This window comes from Magallana gigas, chromosome 4 (assembly GCF_963853765.1).
Source record: "Magallana gigas chromosome 4, xbMagGiga1.1, whole genome shotgun sequence".
NCBI classification, from domain to species: Eukaryota; Metazoa; Mollusca; class Bivalvia; order Ostreida; family Ostreidae; genus Magallana; species Magallana gigas.
Window position 1 is genome coordinate 26,585,648 of NC_088856.1, and position 25,189 is coordinate 26,610,836.

General features: G+C 32.2%; 1 protein-coding gene across 3 annotated transcripts in view; it reads right to left on the reverse strand.

Annotated features, from left to right (window-relative positions):
- Positions 1 to 23,470, reverse strand: part of LOC136269667 (neurogenic locus notch homolog protein-like) — a 123,869-nt gene extending 100,399 nt beyond the window's left edge. For 2 of the 3 annotated variants that reach the window (XM_066081796.1, XM_066081795.1), the window contains exon 1: positions 23,372 to 23,470. Coding sequence is in view for 1 of the 3 variants with exons in the window: in XM_066081792.1 (XP_065937864.1) it covers positions 4,753 to 4,884; positions 5,297 to 5,425; positions 6,346 to 6,474; positions 6,863 to 7,039; positions 10,680 to 10,771; positions 11,232 to 11,269 (697 nt within the window). In the remaining 2 variants the exon portion in view is untranslated. Of the gene's footprint in view, positions 1 to 4,752; positions 4,885 to 5,296; positions 5,426 to 6,345; positions 6,475 to 6,862; positions 7,040 to 10,679; positions 10,772 to 11,231; positions 11,275 to 23,371 lie in introns of those variants that run through there. The other variant, XM_066081792.1, reaches the window with a different exon arrangement.
- Positions 23,471 to 25,189: the final 1,719 nt, after the last annotated feature.

Genomic DNA, 25,189 nt, shown 5'->3' on the forward strand with positions numbered 1-25,189 from the left:
GGACTAGTTGCACATTCATTCAACGGATTTTTTTGGCGTCAGTAAATCGGATCAGTAATGCATTGTTTTAATCGTCCCAGTAGTTCCCTGTAATCATGGCAATTTTATCACTTCATACTCTCACGAGAATCAAGACAATATAAAAACAATAACGATGTATACGGCATACAGTCAGTGCTACCTCTAAAATTCACCTCAGTACACTCTCAATAAAAAATAATCGAGTGACGTCACAAAGGTTTACACATTGATCCGATAGATTTTTTCGGCGTCAGTAAATTTTGACCCACAATTCATAGTACCAATGGTTTCCAACCTCATGTTTTCGCGAGAATCAAAGTAAATCTTTTGAGAAGCATATAAAATGTGTAATTTTAAGAACATCATGCCTTTTTAAAGTAAATAAAACAGTATACTTCGCGTACTTTTATTTCTCAGGGGAGTTTTAAAGAGTCAGGCGACACTTAACCGACGTCACCTTTAACGTCACAAAAAGCACTGATAAGGGGAAATTACTCTAATTGAAGTTATTGTAAATCTGCTGAAATGACTAAAATCCTCTCAAAATCTTGCAAAGGCTAAGCTAAAGAACAGCTGAAGAATAAGGGTTAGGACATTTCTTCACATACAGGAAACAGTTGTAAGTTGCACTCATTTGGATGAATGCTCACATTTATTTTATTCACTATAATTACGGTAAATTCCTGGAACGTTCACGTAGCATCGCCTTTTTTTTTTACAGAGGATGGATGGGTGGATGGCAGTCTCATCCAAAAAATCTTTGCAAGCAAAAAGAAAAAAAATCATGAAAATTATAATCCATCAGCTCTTTAGCAGTTCAATGGTTTCTTTATTTTCACTTCCATTTACTACATCGGGGGGGGGGGGGGGGGCGTTCTTTTAATATGATAAGCAAATATTTTTAAGCGTAAATCAAAAAAAAATTAAACATTATTTTTTTTTTAGAATTGGAGAGGGCATGATAAGGCGATTTTCTATGTGTAAATTGAATAAAAATGAAATATTATTTTTTTAACATGGGGGAGCTCTATGATGAGTCAAGTTTTATATGTAGGTTTAAGAAAAAATGTCTACTGCAAAAAAAGGGGGGATGAACTGACATTACAATCACTTTAAAAGAGGAGATACAGTGCAATGAATATTTATATATTAAAATCTTTATTATTCAACAACATTGTGTCTGAGATTAAACTACTGTTCTTCTTATGAATTTACTGAAAAAAAGGTATATTTTTTTTTTTTGCATTCAAATTTTACGTTGTTAATTTTATTTTTATTGATTTATTATAATTCATTGTTTGATCACATGCTGCGCTCGCCCCAACGGTCGCACCGTAAAACATATCATCATATATTGTTCTTTAGCTGACCTGATAATGAATTTTCACCTATTGAATATTCTTATGAATAGTCAGCAACTATTGCAACTATTTGAAAACTATCAAATAACATGTATACATGTAATCATAAAAAGAAAATATAATTTTCATAAGCATATGCTTGTTGTTGTGTTGGACAATTTACATGTAGATCCTTTGAGAGACTACTGTATTATAAGCTCACAACTAAAACCTACAAAGGATTTTTCAACAAATTATTGATAAGAGAAGAGCAATACTATATTTTATCTCGTAAATCTTATATAGGAAGCTCAATTTCTTTGTATTATTATATTTGAATGACATTTGTAAATATTGAATAATTTTTTTCCCGGAAAAAGATGAGCACCAGTGAATGTCGGACACGAACCTTGGCGTATAAACCTTATGAAATAAAAATCATATCTTCTTAAAACCTGCTTAATATTATTTTTTTCACACGCTAAACCCAAGAATGTAAATTCTTTTATACTTGTATATCTTCTGTATTCGCATATTCCAGAATTACTACTTCCTGTTCATTGTTTGATTAAGCAACAAAACCATCAATTGGAACATGAAATAATAAAAATGACGATTTTTGAATTTTAATACATGTAACAAACGGAAATAAACAGGTTAAAAAAAAAACCAACAAAAATAGCATGCTCTTATGCCAAAAAAAACATTCGTTGATTTTAGAACCAAATACAATTTGCCTAATTTCATGTTATGATTGTTTATTTTCCCATTTTGTTTATAAATAATGGTCAACTTTATAACAGTTACTCTGATTTAACTAACCGAACCCATCCGCAAAAGCTTACAATGCATGTATGAAATAAAGAACTTGCTGTTGTTTGGACCTGGCTAAATCCTTTGTCTTCGATTATATGTGCTATGAAACTGTATAAACTTTATTTTTATAATACATTGACGGACAGTAAGATCAATTAAAGAACTTCTTACAAACTGTCAAACGTGGATCCGCTCCATTTACAGGTCTTGGTGATTACAAAATTCAAATTCATTTTGGTTCAAAAACAAGATTTTTAAATTTATGACTATTCTGGCTGATAATTAATAGGATTAATAAATTGATTAATTAATTAATTAATCAAGATTAGATTACACTGTAATTAAATTTAGTACAATATTTATAATATCTAAAACAATTAAAATTTAGTTGATTTATTGATTTCAAAGCACAAAAATTATAGTATTATAAATATAATGCCATTAATGGTATAATTTTGCATTCAGGATTACTGAGTTTCACATCATCATTTAATTATACGATATGTACATTGTAATGTACACTCCTTTCATAATGAATCAACCTTTAAACAAGAATGTGTTGAAATTTAACTACATATCAAGGACATACCTTACAGTTTGCCTAAGTTTGTAAGCCGGTCCGAATAAATGAATTATATTCTTATATTTGTCATGCAACATGCTAACTGTATATATATATATTTTAGATAATAAGGCCGATTCATTATATGTTATAGGTTAAAATATGTTAATTTGTACAAAATTTAAGCGTAACGTCAAGCGGATTAATACGTTTCGCACGCGCGTTGTATTGTGAGGTAGGCAAGTTATGTTATACGATATATATGAATTTGTTTAGCCAATCAAATGAGGCGTTACAATCAGAACTAAATTATATAAAGACAATGCCAGTGAGATTTATGAAATATCAATATGAGAGTATATTTAGATCATGACGAACACTGAAAAATAACAAATTCATTAGCGTATTTAAAATACTACTTGAGCAAAGAATGTTTACAAAGTTTACAAACCTTTAAGGCAACTATTTGTATTAAATGCAGAATATTCTTTTTCACATTTGCAGCTTCCATTGAAACAGCCTGAGAATGGCTGTATACACTGTTGTTGCTGCTCACAAAAATCATTTATTCCTTTATTTCCTATAATGATTTAGAATAATGATGAGCTGTTAATTCTATTCATTTAGAACATGTTTTTGCAATACTATGACATATATGTCAGAGTATGTCAGAGTAAACAAATCAACTTTCATGGAAAAACACATTTTACGTGTTAATGCAATGACACCTATTAAATATTTCTATTTTTAAAAAATCCAATTGTAACTACTATGATTATCCTCTAACGACTTGATTGTCGCCATTTACAATGAGAATTTAATATAATTAAATGCATCTTATTCGAATCTATTTAGTATTTAATAAATTTCGTTTATTGACATTTAAGGTCTGGCAGTCCTCAACATAAACATGATTTATTTCAAAGAGTCTGATATGCTAACCACCAGATTTGCCCCAAACTTTTAAATAGATGTCTGATATTTGGCGTACACACAATTCAAACATTTTAAGTTTGAAATTGGAACCAATGTATCGGATGCCATAGAGGAGTAATCATCATCTGCTGAAAGGATACACCCGCCGTGTGCTCGTTGTCTTAATTGGGGAAAACAGTAAAATCCGTAGATATTTAGGTGATTTATGATGGTTTAACAAGTACTAGTATGTATTATCAATATAATTATTGTTGATATAAATTAAATCTAAACACCTTTTTTATAATGAATACTTATCATACGTTTAAGAAAATAAAAATATAATTTACAAATTACCTCGACCATCAACTCTCTTAATTTTTAACAGCTCATCTTTGTTTTATAAGATCAACAAAATTGAAAAACTTATTTTTTTTTTCTTGCCAAATGTTTAATCAAACTTTGGTCAAATGTGTTTCAAAGTATAGAATTTCTTATGCAAATGACATGTGGTGATAACAAACAGTGTTCAAAATCAAAAGTCCAAATGAAAAACATTCTTAAACAGGAGCATAGCAAACATGGACCTCTAAACAAATTACAGGTAGGTGTCATGTAGGAGTAAGTATCCTCTGCTGGCCGTTCACAACCGCCGTGTGCTCATTGTCATAATCGGAAAATCGGAAAAATCTGTAGACAATTAGGTGATTAATGATGGTCTCACAAGCATTAAAAACGTCAGTCAGCATACAACCTAGTGGAAGATTGTTTTTGCTGACATGGTTGTTGTGTCGACCATAGAACTTACGAATAGATGACTTCAATCGAGACTGTTTATAGACCTGTTATATCAACACGTTTGTCAGTAGCTTGCCTCGTCTTAGAAACTGTACATACGTAAATCATACGTTTGAGCTTCTCCTATCTAAACATCCTTTCGTAGTGAAAACGTATTATACTTTTAAATAAAGGCAACCTAACTCCTAACAACAACCTAAAATAGATTAGACAAATGGCCAAAATTAATATACACGGTGTATGATAATTTTCCAGTTTACTAAGAATGATATTTATCATCCTAACCTCAACATATTTTACCTGGGTAGCACTTCCCGTCAATTTGGATGTATCCTGGGCTACATAAACATGAACCATGATCACAAACAGTGGCAAATTTCGTTCCATTGCATTGCAGATTGAAATCACATTTACCATTAATGGTAACATTTACTGATTGAAGAAAAAATAATCAATGAAATGCAGTAAAGATATGTAATAATTGTTCTAAGAAATGCATTGTGATAGATTTGACAAGATATATTTTTTTAAATTTTATATCATAAAAGTCTCTCTCTCTCTCTCTTTCTCTCTCTCTCTTTCTTTCTCTCTCTCTCATTTAGATTGCGTAAAAAGTGATTTTTAGGCTCAATAGGCCTTATGTATTATCCATATTGTTGTTGACTAAACTATATTACATCTAAACACCCTAATGTTACAAATGTTTTTCATACTTTTCAATAAATGCACACTAAAGAAATTAAGAGCAATATCCAAAATGAATATGTTCGATGTATGTGTGTGTTAAATGTTTACCTGTTTACCAAGAAATGATACTTTTAGTAATAAACTCGAGATGGTTTACCTGGGTAGCACATCCTGCCAATTTGCATGTATCCGGGGCTACATGAACATACATCATGATCACAAACAGCAAATGCTGTTCCTTGGCATTGCCAATTGAGCTCACATATGCCACCAATGGTTACCTTTTCTGATTGAAGAGAAAAATAGTAAAACAATATATCAAAACGTCATGTGGGATTTTTTATCGATTTTCCCCTCCGTCAAATATACCTAAATGTCAATTAAAAGAGATGTGCGGCTATCTTGTACATTTGAGGATAAGAGTGTAAACATTTCTTTAACTGGCTTAATATAAAATCAAGTGTCAATGTTTTATCATTTTAATAATCTTTAATTAAGAGGATTTGACAATCTCACTGATTTTCACTTTTAGGCGATAATTTACGAGTGCTATTTTTGCATAACATTACATTATAAATTAACCAGCTTACTAGTTACTAGTTCATTTTAGTGCCTCAAAGAAATAAAAGTTTCTCCAGTACAAGCAATATCTTAAAATTAAACTTATTTGCATACCTTAGTCTAACAATTGCAATTTCATTTACACTCAACGGAAAGGAGATTTGAATGGTTGGTTTAAGGCGATGTGGGCAAAAATTGTTTCCATATTTTACGTATTTATCATTCCAAAGATCTTTTAATATTTATTAGTTTGATAAACAAATTTCTCTAAGCTAAGCGCATTGATGAAGTTTTCCGGTCAATGTTTTCCTTTGATACGTCGATCAAAAAATTTATTAGATTCTTTTCTTAAAACAAAATATCATTTTTTTTTTTGAAATATTGAACTATAGAAAAATGTAACCTTTTCGTTTTGTACTACCTAAAATTAAACTGTTACACGTATTGGTATAATAGATGAGAATCTTAATAAAAATGTTTATATAAACTACAAATTAAACTACTACTACTATAAATCTTGGCATTCAATCTCCACACGAAAACAGTTATGTTTTCTTGCAAACATTAAAACATCTTATAGATCCAATAAACCATTATGTGTTCAATACTACATGTTATCATTATCAAGTTGAAATATAATCTAACTTTTCAAACACTTTTCGTCCTCCAAAATATACCCAGGCATACAATGACAGACACAGTAGTTGATGATATGGATACACTGTGCATCGTTCATGCTGCAGGCATAAGCACCTTTCCAAGTCATGTATTCCTCTAAAACATAAATTGTGTTTCTTCTTTATTCATATTGTATTTATTACTAGTTTTAAAAATTGTTACATTATCAGTAAAAAAAAAAAAAAACATCAGTTTGATTCCTTTCCCGCCTAATTCTTCATACTGTTAATTCCTAATTAAACCCGAGCAATTAATATCCGCGTAAAATCGCGAGAAGCATCCTCCGCGGATTTTAAAATTGCGCCATTATTTTACTAGAGTTGAAAACTATTAGAAATAAAGAGAAGAGTTCAATGTTCGCGATTTTTTTAATCTCGCGATTCGATACAAACCAGCGGGATCGCGGAATTAAGTACTCGGGTAATATAAGAAATTTACTGTATATATATATATATATATATATTTAAATAAATATGTGTCTTACTTGTATTCCACGATGAACAGTTGATGTATAGATTTTGTTCATATCCCAATGAGTATGAACAAGTGTTGAAATGTGTTCTCTCGCTGCCTGTCATTAGAGCTATGCTTTTGACAGAGTATCTTTTGTAACTATCCAAGTCACTTATCCGGACATTGCATGTGTTAGGACAGGTGGTGACTGTGATGAAATAAAATAAAATGGGATATTTATTATTATTATCTTACAAGGCCGAGTACAGTTCGAGTGGGCATGACTTTGTGTATCTTTTTTTATTCCGCCGTAGGTGCTAGTCATTACTTTCTTTTGAACTCTGTTTTAATACAAACTTAACATTAAAGTTAATGTTTATTAATTGAGAAATCTTGATTTTTTGAATTTTATAGGGTAATATACCGCGTGTCATCGTCTGTTGGTATTTTAAAGTATGCATAAAAGAGTATTATTTGCTCATTTATTTGCGGTTCGCGATTGATTTTAGAAAGTAGAAAATTTATTGACATTGATATGTTGTTATAAATTAAGTTTTATAGGCTGATATATTCCATACTATGCCATTGTTTTGGAGAAAAACAAATCAACTTTGACCATTTCCCTGGATCAAACCATGAGGTAAACTTTCGTTACCATTTTTAGACGGGGTCACGTGACGCCGTCTACTGGTTTACTGTCAGTCGAAGTCTCAAACTGGAAGGCACGCGTAGAACACATGAATTGAGTCTACGTGTAAGAAAATAGTGCAGAGAGTTTTCATGCATATCAGTAAATATATATTATAAGAACACGCATTAAATCTTTTGAAGTCTTCTGTGTATAAACTAAATTCTATTTAGAAAATAAACAAATAGTTTTATTGATCAAAATATTCCTGCTCGGGTTCAAATGTGGGATGGGTTATGTAACTGAATGCACAACGCCGTTGACGCTTCAGTTGGTGTTCGAGCTTATTAATCAATAGAGGAGTTTGAAGGTTGAATCGAATGTAATGTTCCCAAACGCAATGTACCATTTTTGAAAAGTTGTTAATTTTATTTTGACAATCTTTCACCTAAATACTACCGAACTTCATGTGCAATCCGAAGTTAAATTAGAACGGATTATACACAAATGGCTTACATAAAAATAGGTGTTTCATTGGCTTCTAGTCTACTTGCGGTAAGACTGCTGTTCGTCTCTAAAGGAATTTTTATATAGAAAATAAAAACAAGTCTGAATTTGCCTTCTCGTTCATTGACTCTTTAATTAATTAAACTGAATTAAAATTTTCAACAATGCATTGTAAGCAAAATCTATATAGATTATATATTTTGGGTGACCAATAGATCAAATAATACAATCTTATCGATTAAAGAACCAAGTTAAATGTTAATGTCCATGTTGTCCGGCTGAGTTGGAATCAGGCTTAGGGTGAATTGCACTGTAAAGTAATGCATTACATTATCATTTCTTCATGAATTAGGGCATTAAATTACCATTACCATTACTTAATTTTCTTGAAGTGATGCATTACATTACCATTACATGAGTAAGTAATGCATTACCATTACCATTACTTTGTGAAAAGTCAATAAGTTTTAAAAAAGTAATTAAAAGTTAAATAAAGAGTTCAACTTTTTGTAGATGTTTCATGAACGAACATTCTTAAACATATTTACAGGTTCATGTTCACTATCAGGTTCAAATTTAATGACTTATACATGATTGCTGTTGCACTTGTAGTTCTCAAAGTAAGGTTGGTCCCGTAACATTTACACGCTAATGGCGGAGTTGCCAATCTCTGTTATTTATGTCTCTGATTTTCGGAGTATGATTTTTAATGAACGGTACGGATTTATCGTAATTCGTGTAGGTGATGCACGAGTTTACACAAAAAAGTAGTAATTGGCCAACGGATTTTTTTTTATCTATAAATTTTGCGAGAAAATCGTGTCAGATTAGTCTTCTAAAAAATCAAAATGACGATCGTGACAAACATTTTTATTGTTAGAGTACTTGGAATCTTATTGTAAATTTAAAAGAAATATTTCTAACGCCAGGTGCCTGTGTTTGTTATCGGTATACAAATATTAACTTTGTTTATTAATTCAGCAGTTTGAGAGATTTCGGGGTTTTCATAAACCTTGTATAACGGATACCGTCCGACTTGTGAATTTTCTCTTGGATCACAAAGTTGAATAAATCTAATTATTTAAATTATATACCTTGATATGGTTGTTTTGATTTTCCCGGTTAGTAGTAATTTTTAACAAATTTCCTTGGGGTTCTATTTTACATAAAATACCGTTGTGTCAATTTTCTACAATTATGAAGGCTTGGATTGAGTAAAATTTAGACAAAGTATCAGACAATTGCAAAAAAGCCAAATTAAAATACTAGATTGAAACAACTAATTCAAACTAATAATTTTTGGAAGCATATTCGAGAAAATCAAGGACAATTACAAATTCAAACTATCAAAACCCCGTCTTTCAGTACTCTCAGTACTTTGATTTGATTTTTACACTCTGTCCCGAGTTTTTGCTTCCTAGTAAATACCTTTGTGCTCAAACTACGTTCATCCGCTTATATGAAAAATGTCCAGATTATCTGTTTTGAAACGCCCCCTCTACCGCTTCAGGTTTCAATACACATCCAAAAATTGAAAGTCTACGGAGATTTTGCATTGCATCAGCCATTAATAAGCCCGGATGATTAATGTTACAAAATTGCGCGATGTATTCCGAGTGTAAAAAGATGTAAACATTTCCAATTACAAATCTCCGTAAGAAAATTGTTTTCGTTCCTGTGAAATTTTATGAGTGAAAAGGGGTAATTGTTCAATAAAGATATCTTGGATATATTCACTTTCATCGATTTCAATTGTATTTCTTTCACAGGTATGTGTATTTTTTATTAAAAATCACCAAAAAGTGATGGAAGCAATAACTTGGGACAGACTATGGTTTAAATATATTTGAAAGGAAAAGATATCGATAGGGAAAAATACAAAAAGTATGAAAAAAACGTGAACATTTAGCGATTATTCAACAAATTTCTACATAAACCCATAGTAAAACGTGTTAACTATCGAGACGACTCCCTAGGAAATTGCGGTGGTAAATGAATTATTTTCTGATTTTAAAATAATTGGTATATTTGGAAAACTGCGTGCGTGCAATAAATTTTATGAAAATATCAAAAGTAGATATAATTAGAAACTCTCGTTAAAAGTCAGACGGGGCGAAAACAATAAATTTCTCTTAATTTACTGGGTAGTTTAAAATAGCATAGAATTAATAATTCTAAGATAGAATTTTTTTGGGATTACACGGTGCTTCCTGAGTTTTCGTTTTGATTTGATTTTGGTAGTTATGTTTAGCCAAATATATGACTGTTAGTTTATTATGACACCATGTATTACCATTAAACAACAGCAACTAAGTTATCAACGTTTACATTATACTGCAAACTGTTGTTTATCAACACGATTGTGTTCTCCATTATGTTCAGTTTGTTCAAGCGACCAAACAAGGATGCAACAAAATTACTGTATAAAACATAACTTCAAATGATTTTTCTATTCATTTTTATAAATTGTGGTCAATATGACATGCAGGCCATCTATTAACAATTAATGTTACGGTATATGTTATGAAGAGGCATACCGGTATATTATGTTTACTTACTAGTTTATATTTAATATAGTTGATTTATCTTATTGTTCAGAACTAGCATGATGCGTGTTTATAGTGTTTATTCGACGAAAGAAGTTGGAATACCTTTTTAAGTGTAAAATTCAAAATGGTACGCAACAATAACAACAATCATTTTAAAAACCTACCATATTTTAAAAAACTTAGTGCGGTACTTTTATAAAAGCCACACATGCCTCCGTCATATAGAAATCGTGCAACTGTCTCTAAACACAGGTTTCTAAAAGGAGAAACAATGTTATTAATTATCTGCCATGTAAATGTATGTTCAACTCTATGTTTATGGTTTACGTTGTATAAAACTATTTTGTTAACGTTATAAGAATATAAATTGACAGATGTATTTTAAAAAATATATCTAACAATTAATATAATTAATGAAAATAATGATATCAATATGCTATTATGTTAGATATGTTATAACATTATGGGTCAAAAGCAATTCTATAAATATGTTTTTTAACCATGATTAACTTGTATAGATGATTTTAGATTAATTACTTGCTATCAAATCAAGTTTAAATAATTTCATTTTTAAATCAAATTCATCCAATATATATCAAATATTTTATCATTCTTTATTGTCAGTAAATAAATAGATAAAATTCATTCAATATATAATATATATTTTAACATACTGTCTGGTCAGTTAGAGTTTCTTTTACCATTTTTGTACTTACTTATCAAAAGAAATGGACATTGATCCGTGAACCATCATAGTAAAATCTACCAAATAAAAACAATAAAAAACAACAAACGTAATTATACATCTTTCAATATGTGATTTATAAACCATTCATTACTAGAATAAAATATACATGTACAATAGAAATATAGAGAAATTTAAATATAAAAGTATCAATTTTTGAACATTACATCTTTTTCAATATTCTCGACATTGTAACCAAAATTACAGATACATTGTATTAAAATACAGTGTATGGTCAATGTTTAATTATTAATCTTGACTACAGTTTTCCTAAAAAATAGGTGGCAGGCAAAAGCAGTCAAAATTCAAAGTAATTGTACAAATCGATCGATTACACAGTGTAGGAACGGAAGTGTACAGTTTTGGGTAGCGCTGTTTATCGAAGCGAGAGAACAAGTAGCGCTGCGTACAGTATTTTCATCGTAGATTGAAAATACGTAAATAATTAATATCTGGACGGACATTGTCCCTATTTTTATACGGTAGTAAACTTGAATAAGTTTATACTTGTCATTTCCATCCTAAAATCATAAAATTTATTTATGGAAAAAATCTTATTGGATAAAAACAGTACAAAAATTCAATAAGAAATTGAATCACAATATCCAGAGAAGTGTTTCTCATCTTCTTTGACAAAAAATAATGTTTCTTGATGTAAAAATTATTTTCCTAATATGTTAACTTTGAGACAAAAAAAGTTACATGTATGAAGAAAGCAATATATTCTTCGAAACTGAACTTTTTCTTACCATACCTCGAGATTGTTTACTGTACGCGTAGCTCTTACTTGTCTGTACGGGTAGCTCTGATTCACAGTTCAACAACTATACGCGTAGCTCTGAACATTACAATGAGCTATTCTACATGTAGGTTCCCACTGTCGAGTGATAACTAACACTTTGAAATAGTTAGGTCTAAATACATGTACGAGATATATTTCAGGTGATGCAATCTGACACGATCTCAGTGTCCATTTAGATAACATAAAATACGTTATAAAATTGACCACATATAATTTCCGATGTGACCTCAATCTGATCCAAACATCACAACACGAGTCCCCGATTTTTGTCCGTGCATATAAGTTCATGTACGAACCGATGTCCTCTGTTGCGATGGGACATGATAATGATAGCGATTCTTTTATTGATCAAGATGAAAGAGTTACGATTGGAACCCGACGGCCATATCTACATGTATATATATGTAGCACGAATGACCATATTGACAAATCGCAGAAGTCCCGATCGCCACGACAGACCTCAAGATCCTTTGAGATTTAATACGACTAGTACGATTAAGACAACAATTGTAATGATGAATGAAATTTGCATTTTGATTTTTATATGCCACATGCGCATGATGCATATTGAAGAATGATTTTTATTAATGACAGTTGTAATGCGCCGTATTGGTTGAATCGGTTGTAATCTTAGATGTTGATGGACTGATCGGCAGACGGAGATGATCGCAAAAACATTTTACCGATGAGATTCAAGTGAAACTTCCAGCTGAGGCGACTGATTTAAATAAATAAAAGATGGCGGCGATGTGTACCTTGTGCATTATTAAGTAGACGGTTTTTATTTTTATTGTGAGAAAAATATATAACGTCAGGTGCGTGTGCTATATGCCTAGACTTTTTTGTATGAAGCACAATACTGTACATTTCAGCAGTTTTTCTGCAATAAACACTCGTTTGCGTGGACATCGCAGAGTAGACATTTTGTTGCGTTTAAAAAAAAATGAAAGAAAAGTTCGCTAACATTACACACATAAAACGATTTAGTATGTGAAAATTCTTTCTTATATTTATCTTTGTAAAAATATTAAAAATATGCCTTCGGAGTTCTCCTTGCAATTCCTGTCTGCCCATCCCCTCCCCCTTCCAATCTTTGAAAACAATGCAACGTATCTGTGACAAAAAACTAGTTTTACTTGATTTCACACGAAGAATCCCTCCCCCTTTCAAAGAATTATTGCATAATGAATATTCTTCCATTAAAAACTCGCTTTTCGTAACATTTGAAAATACATGTAAATTATATTTCTTTATTATTCATTATCTAAGATACTGTATAACAATAATCAGCAACGATTACTCCCATGATCACGATATACTATTTGCATCAGTATCTTAACCTGCAAGGCATAAGGATGTCAAACATAATTTCCCTAAAGATTAACCCCAATACATATACATGTAGCTGCATGAGGAAAATCACTTCCGAATTCACTCTTGAAATGTATGGTACGCCAAATTCACAATAATGAGCTAATCATAGTTTCACGGTCGAAAAGCTAGGTTTAACGGTTGTAAACTATAGTTTACGGACAGAAAACTATAGTTAACGACCATAATCTATATTTTACATCTGTAAACCATAGTTAACGCAATCATCTATGTTTCAGGAAGTGTAAAACTATAATTATAACACTGAAAACAACCATTTGCGATTGCAAAACATAGTTTATCTGATTAATATAGTATCACGATTGTGAAACTATGATTAACAACTCTTAACCATAGTTAAAGACTGTAAATTATCGTTTACAGATGTGAATCTATTTTTATCAGCAAAATCTATCGTTAACGTTATTTGCAGACAGATAAACTTAGATTATCATTCGTTAACTATAGTTTACAACCGTTAAATATACTCCTACATTATGTAACACCCTTTGCGCCTTTTAATTTTGTCAAATTATTTGTGGTGATTACAATTGTATTGGGTTATTGCGTGGACCCTGAGGTCCACGCAGAAAATATATAAGCGAGGTTAAACCGGATGCTATGGGGAAAATTCAGCCTGTGCATCAGCTAGCCTGGTTCCTGTGCGTAATGGGTAGCTCAGGGAACCAGGCTAGCACACGTTTATCTAAATCGGGTTCGGGATTCCGTGCCATATGCACACATAAGTTCAAAGGCGCTGTAATTGTAAAGTTGTCGCTAACAGTACAGAAACAAAGTATTCCTTTTAAAGAAATAATTGGCATGTAATATGAACTATCAGTATTATGAAATAAGTTAATGTTATGCCGAAACTATAACATGCATCAAATAGCATAATTTGCAATGTTTTGTTGTTTTCCGAATACACATGTAATTTATCTTTACTTGCGTGGACCTTGAGGTCCACGCAGAAAATATATAAGCGAGGTTAAACCGGATGCTATGGGGAAAATTCAGCCCGCGCATGAGCTAGCCTTGTTCCTGTGCGTAATGGGTAGCTCAGGGAACCAGGCTAGCACACGTTTATCTAAATCGTTTTATAGTATGCGAGGCTAGAGTACTTCCCGATTAAATTTTTTTAAGCATTTAAGTATGATTGAATAATTATGTCACTGTATACAAGTTTAAATCTCAAGAAAAATGCATCAAAATATGATTTTTTTAATTTACACAAAGCTGTCACAGCATAGTTAACAAAGTAGTGCGAATCGTAATGTGTGCGCAAATAGTAGATTTCACCGAATGCCTGATACTACACATGCAAATTTCATTCATAGATAGATCATAATTATTTTAGAAGTATGAACCCTTTAAACTCTGAGATAAAAAGTCAGGGTTATATACGTAATACAACGTACAAATTTAGTGGTTAAAAGCAGAGGGCTAGAGACGGTGGAATCTCAGAACAGATAATCTTTAGGCTTTCACGTTTTCGTTGGAAACACATGCAAATGGTCCACGTATTGTTGTCCTTTTTTAAAGGACAGCAACTTGTTTTACTTATGGGGGGGGGGGGTTGCGTTGCAACAACAATATTTGTTTTTCATCAATGAAAAATTATTTAGACCATTGTCATTCTGTTTAATTAACTTACCATCCGAAACCAAACTTCTCCAAAACAAACTTCACAATGCTTTTAACAGAACTATCCGTACAGTAAAATTCAAAGGCTTTTGAGCTACGCGTACGGTATAAAATAATCACAGCTCGTGATGTTCTGGTGATTTTTTCAACTTTTGTTTGCAATGTCATCAGAAAAAAGGTCAGGTTTTTCTCTTGAGATATATATCTACCTTTACATGTTCCAAATTCAGTTGTAATGATTGTATTTTGTACATAATAACGATTTCAATCTTAAAGTGTGACCCTGAATATTGATTACCAAAATATTCACTTGAAAATCGTATTGCATAAAGAATATATACAACTTTTATACTTTTGCAAGTTTATTACCGTAACCTATTGAATTGTTCCAAAAGCTTTTTAAATCCATTAATCAATTCATTTGATTAAAATAACACAAAAACTGTCTTCGACTGCAAGCAGAGCTACGTGTTCAATTTGTTTACTCGCTTCGACGAACAGCGGTACCCAAAACTGTACACTTCCGTTCCTACACTGTGGATTACTGAAAAGCAGATTTATATTTGAATAAAGCGGAAGGTGGGAAGGGCATGGACGCATTATGCAAAGTTCGAAAACGAAAAAGGGTTATCCAGAAGAGAAACGATAAGTACTAGTGGTTTTAACTAATACTCTTTATTAACAGACGAAACCTAAAACCTGTCTAAAAATGAATAAGATATTAATATTACTCTCCAAAATTCATCTTGATATCGATTTCATTCAAATAGATTAAACTGTGTGTGTGTCTATATATATATATATATATATATATATATATATATATATATATATATATATATATATATATATATATATATATATATATATGTCGTTTAACTGTATTCCACCTGTATCTCAAGCGACTGTGTAGAGCGCTGTCAGCGCGCTATGTTCCGTTCGTCATCGAAAGCAAGATTTTTGTCTTGCCTAGATGGCCGAGTGGGTAGCGCGGTGGCCGCTCACTGCTAGGAGAATGGGTTCCAGAGGTCGTGAGTTCAAGTCTCGGTCGGGGCGGAGGTGGACCTCCAACATAAGTGAATTTCCCTGTGGTTTATATATATATCTATAGCATTCATTATGGGCAGGTATATGTGAATTCCAATGTTTGTGCTTATAATATATGTGTGTAATTCTATGGAATGTGTATCGTTCCGATCCTCTCAAATTGTCGTTTAACTGTATTCCACCTGTACCTCAAGCGACTATGTAGTGTGCGGCCGGCGCGCTCGGTTCCGATCGTCATCGAAAGCAAGATTTTTCTCTTGCCTAGATGGCCGAGTGGGTAGCGCGGTGGCCGCTCACTGCTAGGAGAATGGGTTCCAGAGGTCGTGAGTCCAAGCCTCGGTCGGGGCGGAGGTGGAGCTCCAGCAAAAGTGAATTTCCCTGTGCTATATATATATATATATATATATATAAATATATATATATATATATATATATATATATATATATATATATATATATATATATATATATATATATATATATATCTAATATATATAATATATATATAATTTAAAAATAATTAATATCCAGAATAAAGTCACAAATTGATCCTATTTACTGCATAAGTTTCGCCATTCCTGGCTCTTCAGGCAGTTATGTACAATAAATACTACATAACTGCTTGAAGAGCCAGATATGGCGAAAACGTTTGCAGTAAATAGGATCAATTTGTAATTATATTCTGGATATTCATACCCGCACTTTCTAAAGAAAGTTAGGGTTTATTGTTGTTACCCTGTTACGTCCGTCCGTCTGTCCGTTCGTCCGTCTGTCTCGTTTTACTTTCTCAAACTGCCCTGACATCTTATAAACCAGCAAACTGAACTATTTGATTTGATCTGGGGTGTCATGTTGTTTTGTAAAAAGGTTTAAAAAATTCTCTGGTAGTCTTAGGGGTCAAATAATTGGTAAAAAATGACGGTTTTTTCACAAGAAACATTCTTCCTCGAACTCCTCCTACATTTTTAACAGTAGACAAATCATCTCTTGGTATATGTTTTAGGGTATCCTATAGATGCGCAATAAGGTTTCAGAATTTTCAATTTTGTCCTGGGGGTCATTTAATGGCTGAAAAATGACGATTTTTTAACAAAAAAAACTGGTTTCAAAACCTTTTTTTTGCAGTAGCCAAATGATCTTCTAGAATATGATTTTGGGTGTCATATTGAAGTGTGATCAGGTTCCAGATTTTTTTTATTAAGGGGATCAGTGGGCAACAAAAAATGACGCTTTTTTTTTTACCAAAAAAAATTTCGTTCCCAGAACTCCTCTTACAACTTTTGGAGTAGGAACGCCATCTCTTGGGATATAATTGGGGCTGTCCTATAGATGTGCAATAAGGTTTTAAAAATTTAAAATTCATCCAGGGAGTCAAATCATCAGAAAATTGACGTTTACCACTCAAAAAAAAACATAGATCCTAGAACTCCTCCTATGATTTAATGGATAGACACATCATATCTTGGGATATAATAGGGACTATTCTATAGTAGTGTATTACAGTTCTAAAAATTTAAATTTCATCCAGGAAGTCAAATAGTAGAAGAAAATTGACGTTTAGCACTAAAAAAAAAATGGATCCTAGAACTCTTATGATTTGATGGATAGACACATCGTATCTTGGGATATAATAGGGACTGTCCTATAGATGTGCATTACGGTTTTGAAAAATTAAATTTAACCCTGAGGCCTATTACCTACACACCGTTTGATGTCCTTTAAGAATCAAGAAGATATATGGTTAAGGGGTGGGGATCTCAACCGTTTTCGAATTATTCATGTACTTCCTGTTCGAGGGTGGTCATGACCACCCCTGGGGCCCATGACCTATATACGGTTTGATGCCCCTTGACACAAGGAACAAGAATAGATATGGTGTAAGGGTGGGGATCTCAACTGTTTTGAAGATATTAAGGGACTTGCTGTTTGAGGGAGGTAAGGACCACCAACAGGGGCCATAACCTACATAACATTTTATGCCCCTTGATATGAGGAACAAGAATATATATGGTTAGGAGTCATGATTATAACAGTTTCTGAGATATATGGTAATTTCCAATTCCTGGGGGGTGGGGATGACCCCGGGGGTCAGATCTAATAAACCCTATATATTGCCAGTAACAGTCAATATATGATTATGAAAACCCTATATTATTATCTTTGTCCGTTTTCAAGTTACCATTTACAATAGAGTCTACGATTCTTCCCATAGGGTTCAATGTAAGACCCCACACCCTTTTGACCCCCCCCCCCTTCCCCCGGAAAAGTGGTTGTCTAACCCCAAATGAGAAAAATCAAACTAGGGTGCACAACTAGATAGACAGGCCTATTGTATCCTAGATAAAATACTTTATTATTTCTAGTTATAGAATGTCAGGGTGTCTCAAAGTTGGCATAACCTATTTACAATTTGATGCGCAATGACACAAAGAGCAAGAATAAATTATATGGTTTAGGGATAATGATCTCAAAATTTATCAAAATATACAGTGTATCATCATTTCCTTTTTCAAAAAAAGGGGGGGGGGTCAAGACAACACCTGGGGGTCATATACTTTACACCATTCAATGCATCATAATGACATAAGAAGATATTTTAATGTATTTTCCTGTTTCATGGGGTCAGAACAATCCCATAGGGTCATTGCCTACATTGTATTTGATGCATTATAATACATTAGGAAAGAAAGACACCTTAAGCTCCCTCCCCATTTTAACTCATATAAAAATGAGAAGTCTCTACACTTTCTTATACATTTAATACGAAATTGTTACAGGGTCAATATGGGGTCAACTCAATAGTGTAAGTCTGACAAATGAAAAAATAACTTTTGCAATAAAAATGACAGAAACTTTACAAATGCGATTGGATAGGTAACGATGATAAGCTTATATGATGATACTGTATGCTAGCAATAAAGATCACTTATTTAGAAAGTGAAAGTAATACTTATGTACATACCGGTGTCTCATAATATTGTGCTAATTTAAATGTATTATGCTTACCTATATTGGTCAACATCATATTGATAATCCAATTAGAGCACAATATGAATCTTTTTAGATGATCATCACAACAGAAATGTTTATACATGTTAACTAATCCTTTTTTTGCATATGAAAAACACATGCATGTGTGTGTACACCACGTGAAACCCATCTAATCGAAGAGCTGGGTAAAACTAGTATCCGCTAATGAGACCTGCCTAGGAGGAGTGAGCATCCTCTGCTGACCGGTCACACCCGCCTAGTGCTCTTTGTCGTAACTGGGGGAAAAATCGGAAAAGTCCGCAGACAACTAGGTGATTAATTATGGTATAAAATTAGTATGACAAACGTCAGTCAGCGTGCGACCCAGTGGGAGATTGTATTTGCTGACAAGGTCGTTGTATCGACCATAAAGCTTACGAAAAGATGACTTTAAACGAAACTGTTGATAGTCCTATTTTATCAACTTGTTTGTCAGTAATGTTCATTGTCTTATAAACTGTTTATATGAAGAGCATGTCATTGCGTATCGAATTAACTGAGAAACAAAAACACCATATACAGGTGATGAAGGTATATTGCTACATAAGTAAGGAAAGTTGATTATAGAAAATTTGAAGTCATCGCGTTTATCGTAAAGTTTTGTTGTTAGGTTACCATCAATGTCCATTTCCAGTAAAATATCCAAATATGAAACAGATACCACGGACTCTGTTATCTTTTATTTCACGTTCACTGGTATGTATCGAGTCGACGTAAATATGGAAATAGCAATTATTAATTGATGATACGTCGTCGATATACCTGAATGTTGAGTTAAAGGCAACGGCGAGTGATTTATCTTTTCAAGTACGAGTTTTTTTTAATAAATTCTGCTTCATAAGAATACAAAATAGGTCTGCTAACATTGAGGTACTATTGGTAACCATGGGAATTCCAACAGAGTGTTGCAAGACTTTCAAAAACTACATACATGTAGATGTTGTCTAAACTCAATCATCTTTCAACTTCAGAGTATTTGTGTGTGCAATCAGAATGGTTTTTAATTAAATATTTATTTGAGATTTCCAATGACAAGGTTGGCATTTTTACGACTTCCATTTTTATTGAAGAAACAACTGTTGATGATATACAAAAAGCCTAGATTTTAACTTGTCATGGGGAAAGGTTGTATAAAGCGTTTAAAAAAAATCGTACATTTTGATGCTATTGTTTTTGGTAAGATTATGTGACCTCAAAGTTTCAAATAATTCTTCACATCTGATTCACACCACTTCTGGAGTATATTGTTGTGCAGTACTCTTGAGGTTTCTCCTTCACTACTGTAAGAATTTTAGTAAGGAGTAAAGAGAGAGGTTTGAAAGAACCTATAATATATAGACAAATAACACTTGAGACTATATCGTGTATTCTTTCTGATAGCATGAACTCCCGTGCAAAGAAATGATAAATTATGTGTGAAAGAATTTATCTCCATATCGATAATAGGGAAACACATAAGGAGACATGATAATAACATATCGACTTAACCTTCCAAAATCCCTTTTTAATACTTTGTTGATTTCAAATTAAATAGTTACACAAGAAAAAGGGGGATTTCTAGACTTCGTACATGTACTTGTAACTATATACTTAAGACAACCCATCAATGAAAATAATATTTAACTGCTTAGTGTCTGGTTCCCGTATGGTAGATCATTAATTGATATTTTGCTCTCTTATGTCATATAAAGCATTGAATAATCTTTAGTGTAACATATTATATAGCATTCGTTCTGCATGCCGTTTAGATGTCTTATGGTTGCCATGCTGTGTTGTCATCTAGTCATCATAATAATATAAAAAAAAATTTACTTTCGTTCAACCCTAATCTAATTATTGATATAATACCAAATACAAACACCGGCATCCGTATTGAAATATCAATAAAGGTGATTTATTGTCTCTATAGTGATTTAAAATATATGTTTAGTACACAAACAATATTTTCCGTATTAATTTCCGATTCAAAACATGTGACCTTTTGTGGACCATATTGTTTTCATCGACAAAACAAGAGACAATTATGTTATACCAAACAACTAAAATGAAACCAAACAAAGATTCTTGCGAGCTGATTTCCAAATCAACAGTTATATTCAAATAAATGTTCAGTGTAGTATTAATATTCATCAGCTTTTTTTAGTCCGCAACATAAAATATAAGTACAAACTTTAAACGTGTAAAAATTATTGTAAAGGTTACTTATTAAGGAAACAATGTGTATTTATTATCTCATTAGATCAATGAGTATTTTAAACTATCAATATCTTTTAAATAAAGAGCAACATATTGGATAAGAAAGCAGATTAAATTCTATGAGAATATTCCATTTAACGTCTTCAACTTCAGATAAACAAAACAACTGACACTACATACTGAATCACCAATTTCAACCATTCAAAAAAGTATAAGCTCACAAAATTTCTTCCCTCTTATGAAAGTTACTACTTTTATTAACATTGAAAGCAGCTTGTAAAAATGCAATGAGACGTCCCACACAAGAACCTTTGTTGTTATCGAACAAAGGGGACATCATATTAAGCATCATAATGAAAATGAAAACATAATGTTTAATATTTGTACACACACATTTGCGCGTTTAGAAATTAAACTGATATAATATCGATTGTGTATTACGGTATGTCATTAATTATATGTTTTTTATTTTATGATACTTCATAGTCCCCAAACATATTTCAATGGAATTGAAAAAAGTTCTTATAACTTCTTTTCTCTTAATTATTACGAACTGGCATTCAGCATGATTGAAAAAAATTAGATGTAAAAGAATTGGTACATATGGAATAAAACATTAACTAATTTACTTCTGGTCATTCTAAGGATTGAGAAAACATTTTTTTATAAACCTATAGTCTATGTTTATTTATATTTTTAACGACAAAGTAATATTATTTATTATTTCATGCTAAACAATTAAAATGAAACCAAATCAAAGTATAATTTTTTAGTTGGTTCAAATCACTTTTTTATAATCGGATGTATGATAAGTGTTCAGAGTAGCATTTAATGGGCATGGTCATAGATTTTGAGTGCCACTCGTAGAGTTACAATGTATAAGCAAGATACAGAACATACAATTCTTTGTTATGTTAACAAGGTTTGTGCCATGTTTCTGTTAACATCGATCAAATATATCGGTAAGAGTTTTTCTCTCTGCCAGTTCGTTTTGAGCATAAAGTAGCAGTTCTTAGCATTTTTCATTTTCACTTTAGGTCTAAAACTAGAATTCTCCTTTCAACTTTCAAAATGTAAACAAAAACATTACCTCAGTTTTGTTTACATAACAAACAATTGTGAGCTCGATAACTCACTTACAACTCGACGACGGACACTCAAATTTTGGTTTACTATCAGAAATATCTTACTAAAGCATTGTAAGCATTAAAAACGGAGAATAAATTTTAACCAAAATCGTGATCATGCCTCTTTATCATTTATTGGTTTTAAGAGTCCACACCATAAAATATAATAAATATTAAAAATTCTAAAATTATTGTAACGGTTACTTATTTAAGAAAGAATATGTATTCATGATCTCATCAGATCAATGAATATTTTTAACATTTAATATCTTTAACTCAAGTGCAACACATTGGATAAAAATGCAGATTTAATTTTAATGAGAATATTTCACTTAAGATAGTTCACTCCAGATAAATAAAACAACCGACATTAGATACTGAGTCAGCATTTTCAAACATTGGAAAAAGGATAATTCATAAATATTTCCCCGTATGAAGATTCACTCTTTAATTTATATTGAGAGGAACGTGTAAACAAAGTTTGTTGTCTAATAAAGGAATCCTTGATGTTATTGAACAAAGGTGACATTACTTTAAGCATAAGAATGAAAAGAAAGTTTATTAATCCCCCTCCCCCCTCACACACACACACACACACACACACACACACACACACACACACACATTTGCGCGTTTACAAATTGCATTGATATTCAACTATCCTTATATCCTATAATGTAATGACTTTTCAAAGTTTAAAGATTGGATTTAAGTACATGAACAATTTTTTTTGCCCAATTATTGTAAAGCCGATCATGAACATAATTTTGGTGCATTCGTTGTATGAACAAAGGAAAGTTGTATCGTTATGAAATGTAGAAATATTGAGTTCATTTATAGTTGACGTTAGAAATTATAATGACAATTAGTAGGAAAAAAGCAATAAATACTTACATATGATGGTGTATTGATTCACAATGGCCATGATTTGAAAAATTCTTGTAAGTGTTTGGATCTCTGTATACGTTCATTTACTTCCTGGTATACAATCAACTAAGGAAAGAGAATTGTGATACAGTACGCATCAGAAAGTTTTTATTGGTCATTATCCTGGGTTTACTTCCTTATTGTTCACAATCCTTTCAACGGTGTCTTTATATAACTAGTAACGTTTCACCTTCAAGTAATGATATATCATAAAGTATGCAAGTTATACACAAAAAGGTAAAAAGATAAGGATGTCACCAAAGACCGTTTGATGATGAAGTTTAGGAAATGGACTGAGCGCAAAAACGAGCTCACGAATTCTACGTTGATCTTACAAAATAACATCTTCGCTAGCCAAGGGTTTTCAGTCCACTCCGGGGCGGAGTGGACCGAAAACCATAGGCTAGCGAAGATGACAAAAAATGGCAATTCGTTTTTCAAGGCTTTTTGGTGGGGGGTTTTCATATTACAAAACACAAGTTCTTGTATCGTGGTGCAACTTTGATTACTGTGGTTTCGTCGAAATTCGTTGACTACCAATTTTCGTGGATTTCGTTGATAATTATGTTTACGAAATTAAATGTTTATTTAAGTGCAATTTCTATTAACATTTTGCATTGATAGGATCATTAAATACGAATTTATGTATCCTTGAAACTGTGATTTTCACTTTATCCACGAAAATTGATGCCCTTGAATATTAAGGAAACTAGAGTATGCTATGTTAGTCCCTCGGGACGAATACATTTCCTTCTGTTTTGTACCCAACAATATTCTATACCTGAGATGGGGGAGGGGTTAAAAAATCAGCTTTGCCCTCAACCTTAGCCAACATTTGTATGTGTTGCATGGAGCAGAAATAAACACACACTTTCATTTTACGTCACACCCTAGAATTTTCTTTTTAACTTTCAGATGTAGACTAAAATATGACCTAAGCTTTGTTTAAATAACAAGAATCATGGGCTCTGTAACTCGCTTATAACTCGACGACTGACACTCATATCTTGGTTGACTATTAGAAATGTCTTACTAAAGCATTGTAAACATCAATAAGAGGCCCAGGGGTCATATCGCTCACCTGAGCAACAATAGCTATAACTCACTTAATGCGCATAAAAGTATCAAATTCGAAACATCCTGACAATAAGGTACAGTAGATCTTAAACAAAAAGCTTTTTAAAAAAATCTGTAAATTTTTATCCACATATTACCAAGCCCTTTTTGTTGTTTTATTTTTTTTTTTCTTTATTCCTATTTAAACCCCCCCCCCCCTTTTGTGGCCCCATTTATCTCCAGGAAATTATGATCAAATTTCGATCTGCACAATCTGTGCTTTCACATAGGTTTTAGATATTTTTAGGATGAATGCTTTTTCCTTTCAAATTTTTAACGATTTTTTTTTTGCTATATCTTCCCATGCATAAACTTAACATCCACCATTGTGGCCCTACCATACCCCCCGGGATCATCTTGTATTTACATTATCTGAGGATGCTTGCACACAAATTAAGGGTTTTTTCCCTAATAGTTTTTTAGAAGAAGATTATTAAAGACTTCTGTTATATGTTCCTGTGTAAAATTGAACCTCCCATTGTGGTCCCATCCTACCCTATGGGGTCATGATTTGAACAATCTTGAATTTACACCACCTGAGGATGCTTGCACACAAATTTGAACTTTTCTGGTTAAATAGTTTTGAGAAGAAGGTTTTTAAATATTTTCGGTATACATATATTCCTCCGTAAAAATCGACCCCCCCCCCTCCAATTATGGCCCCACCCT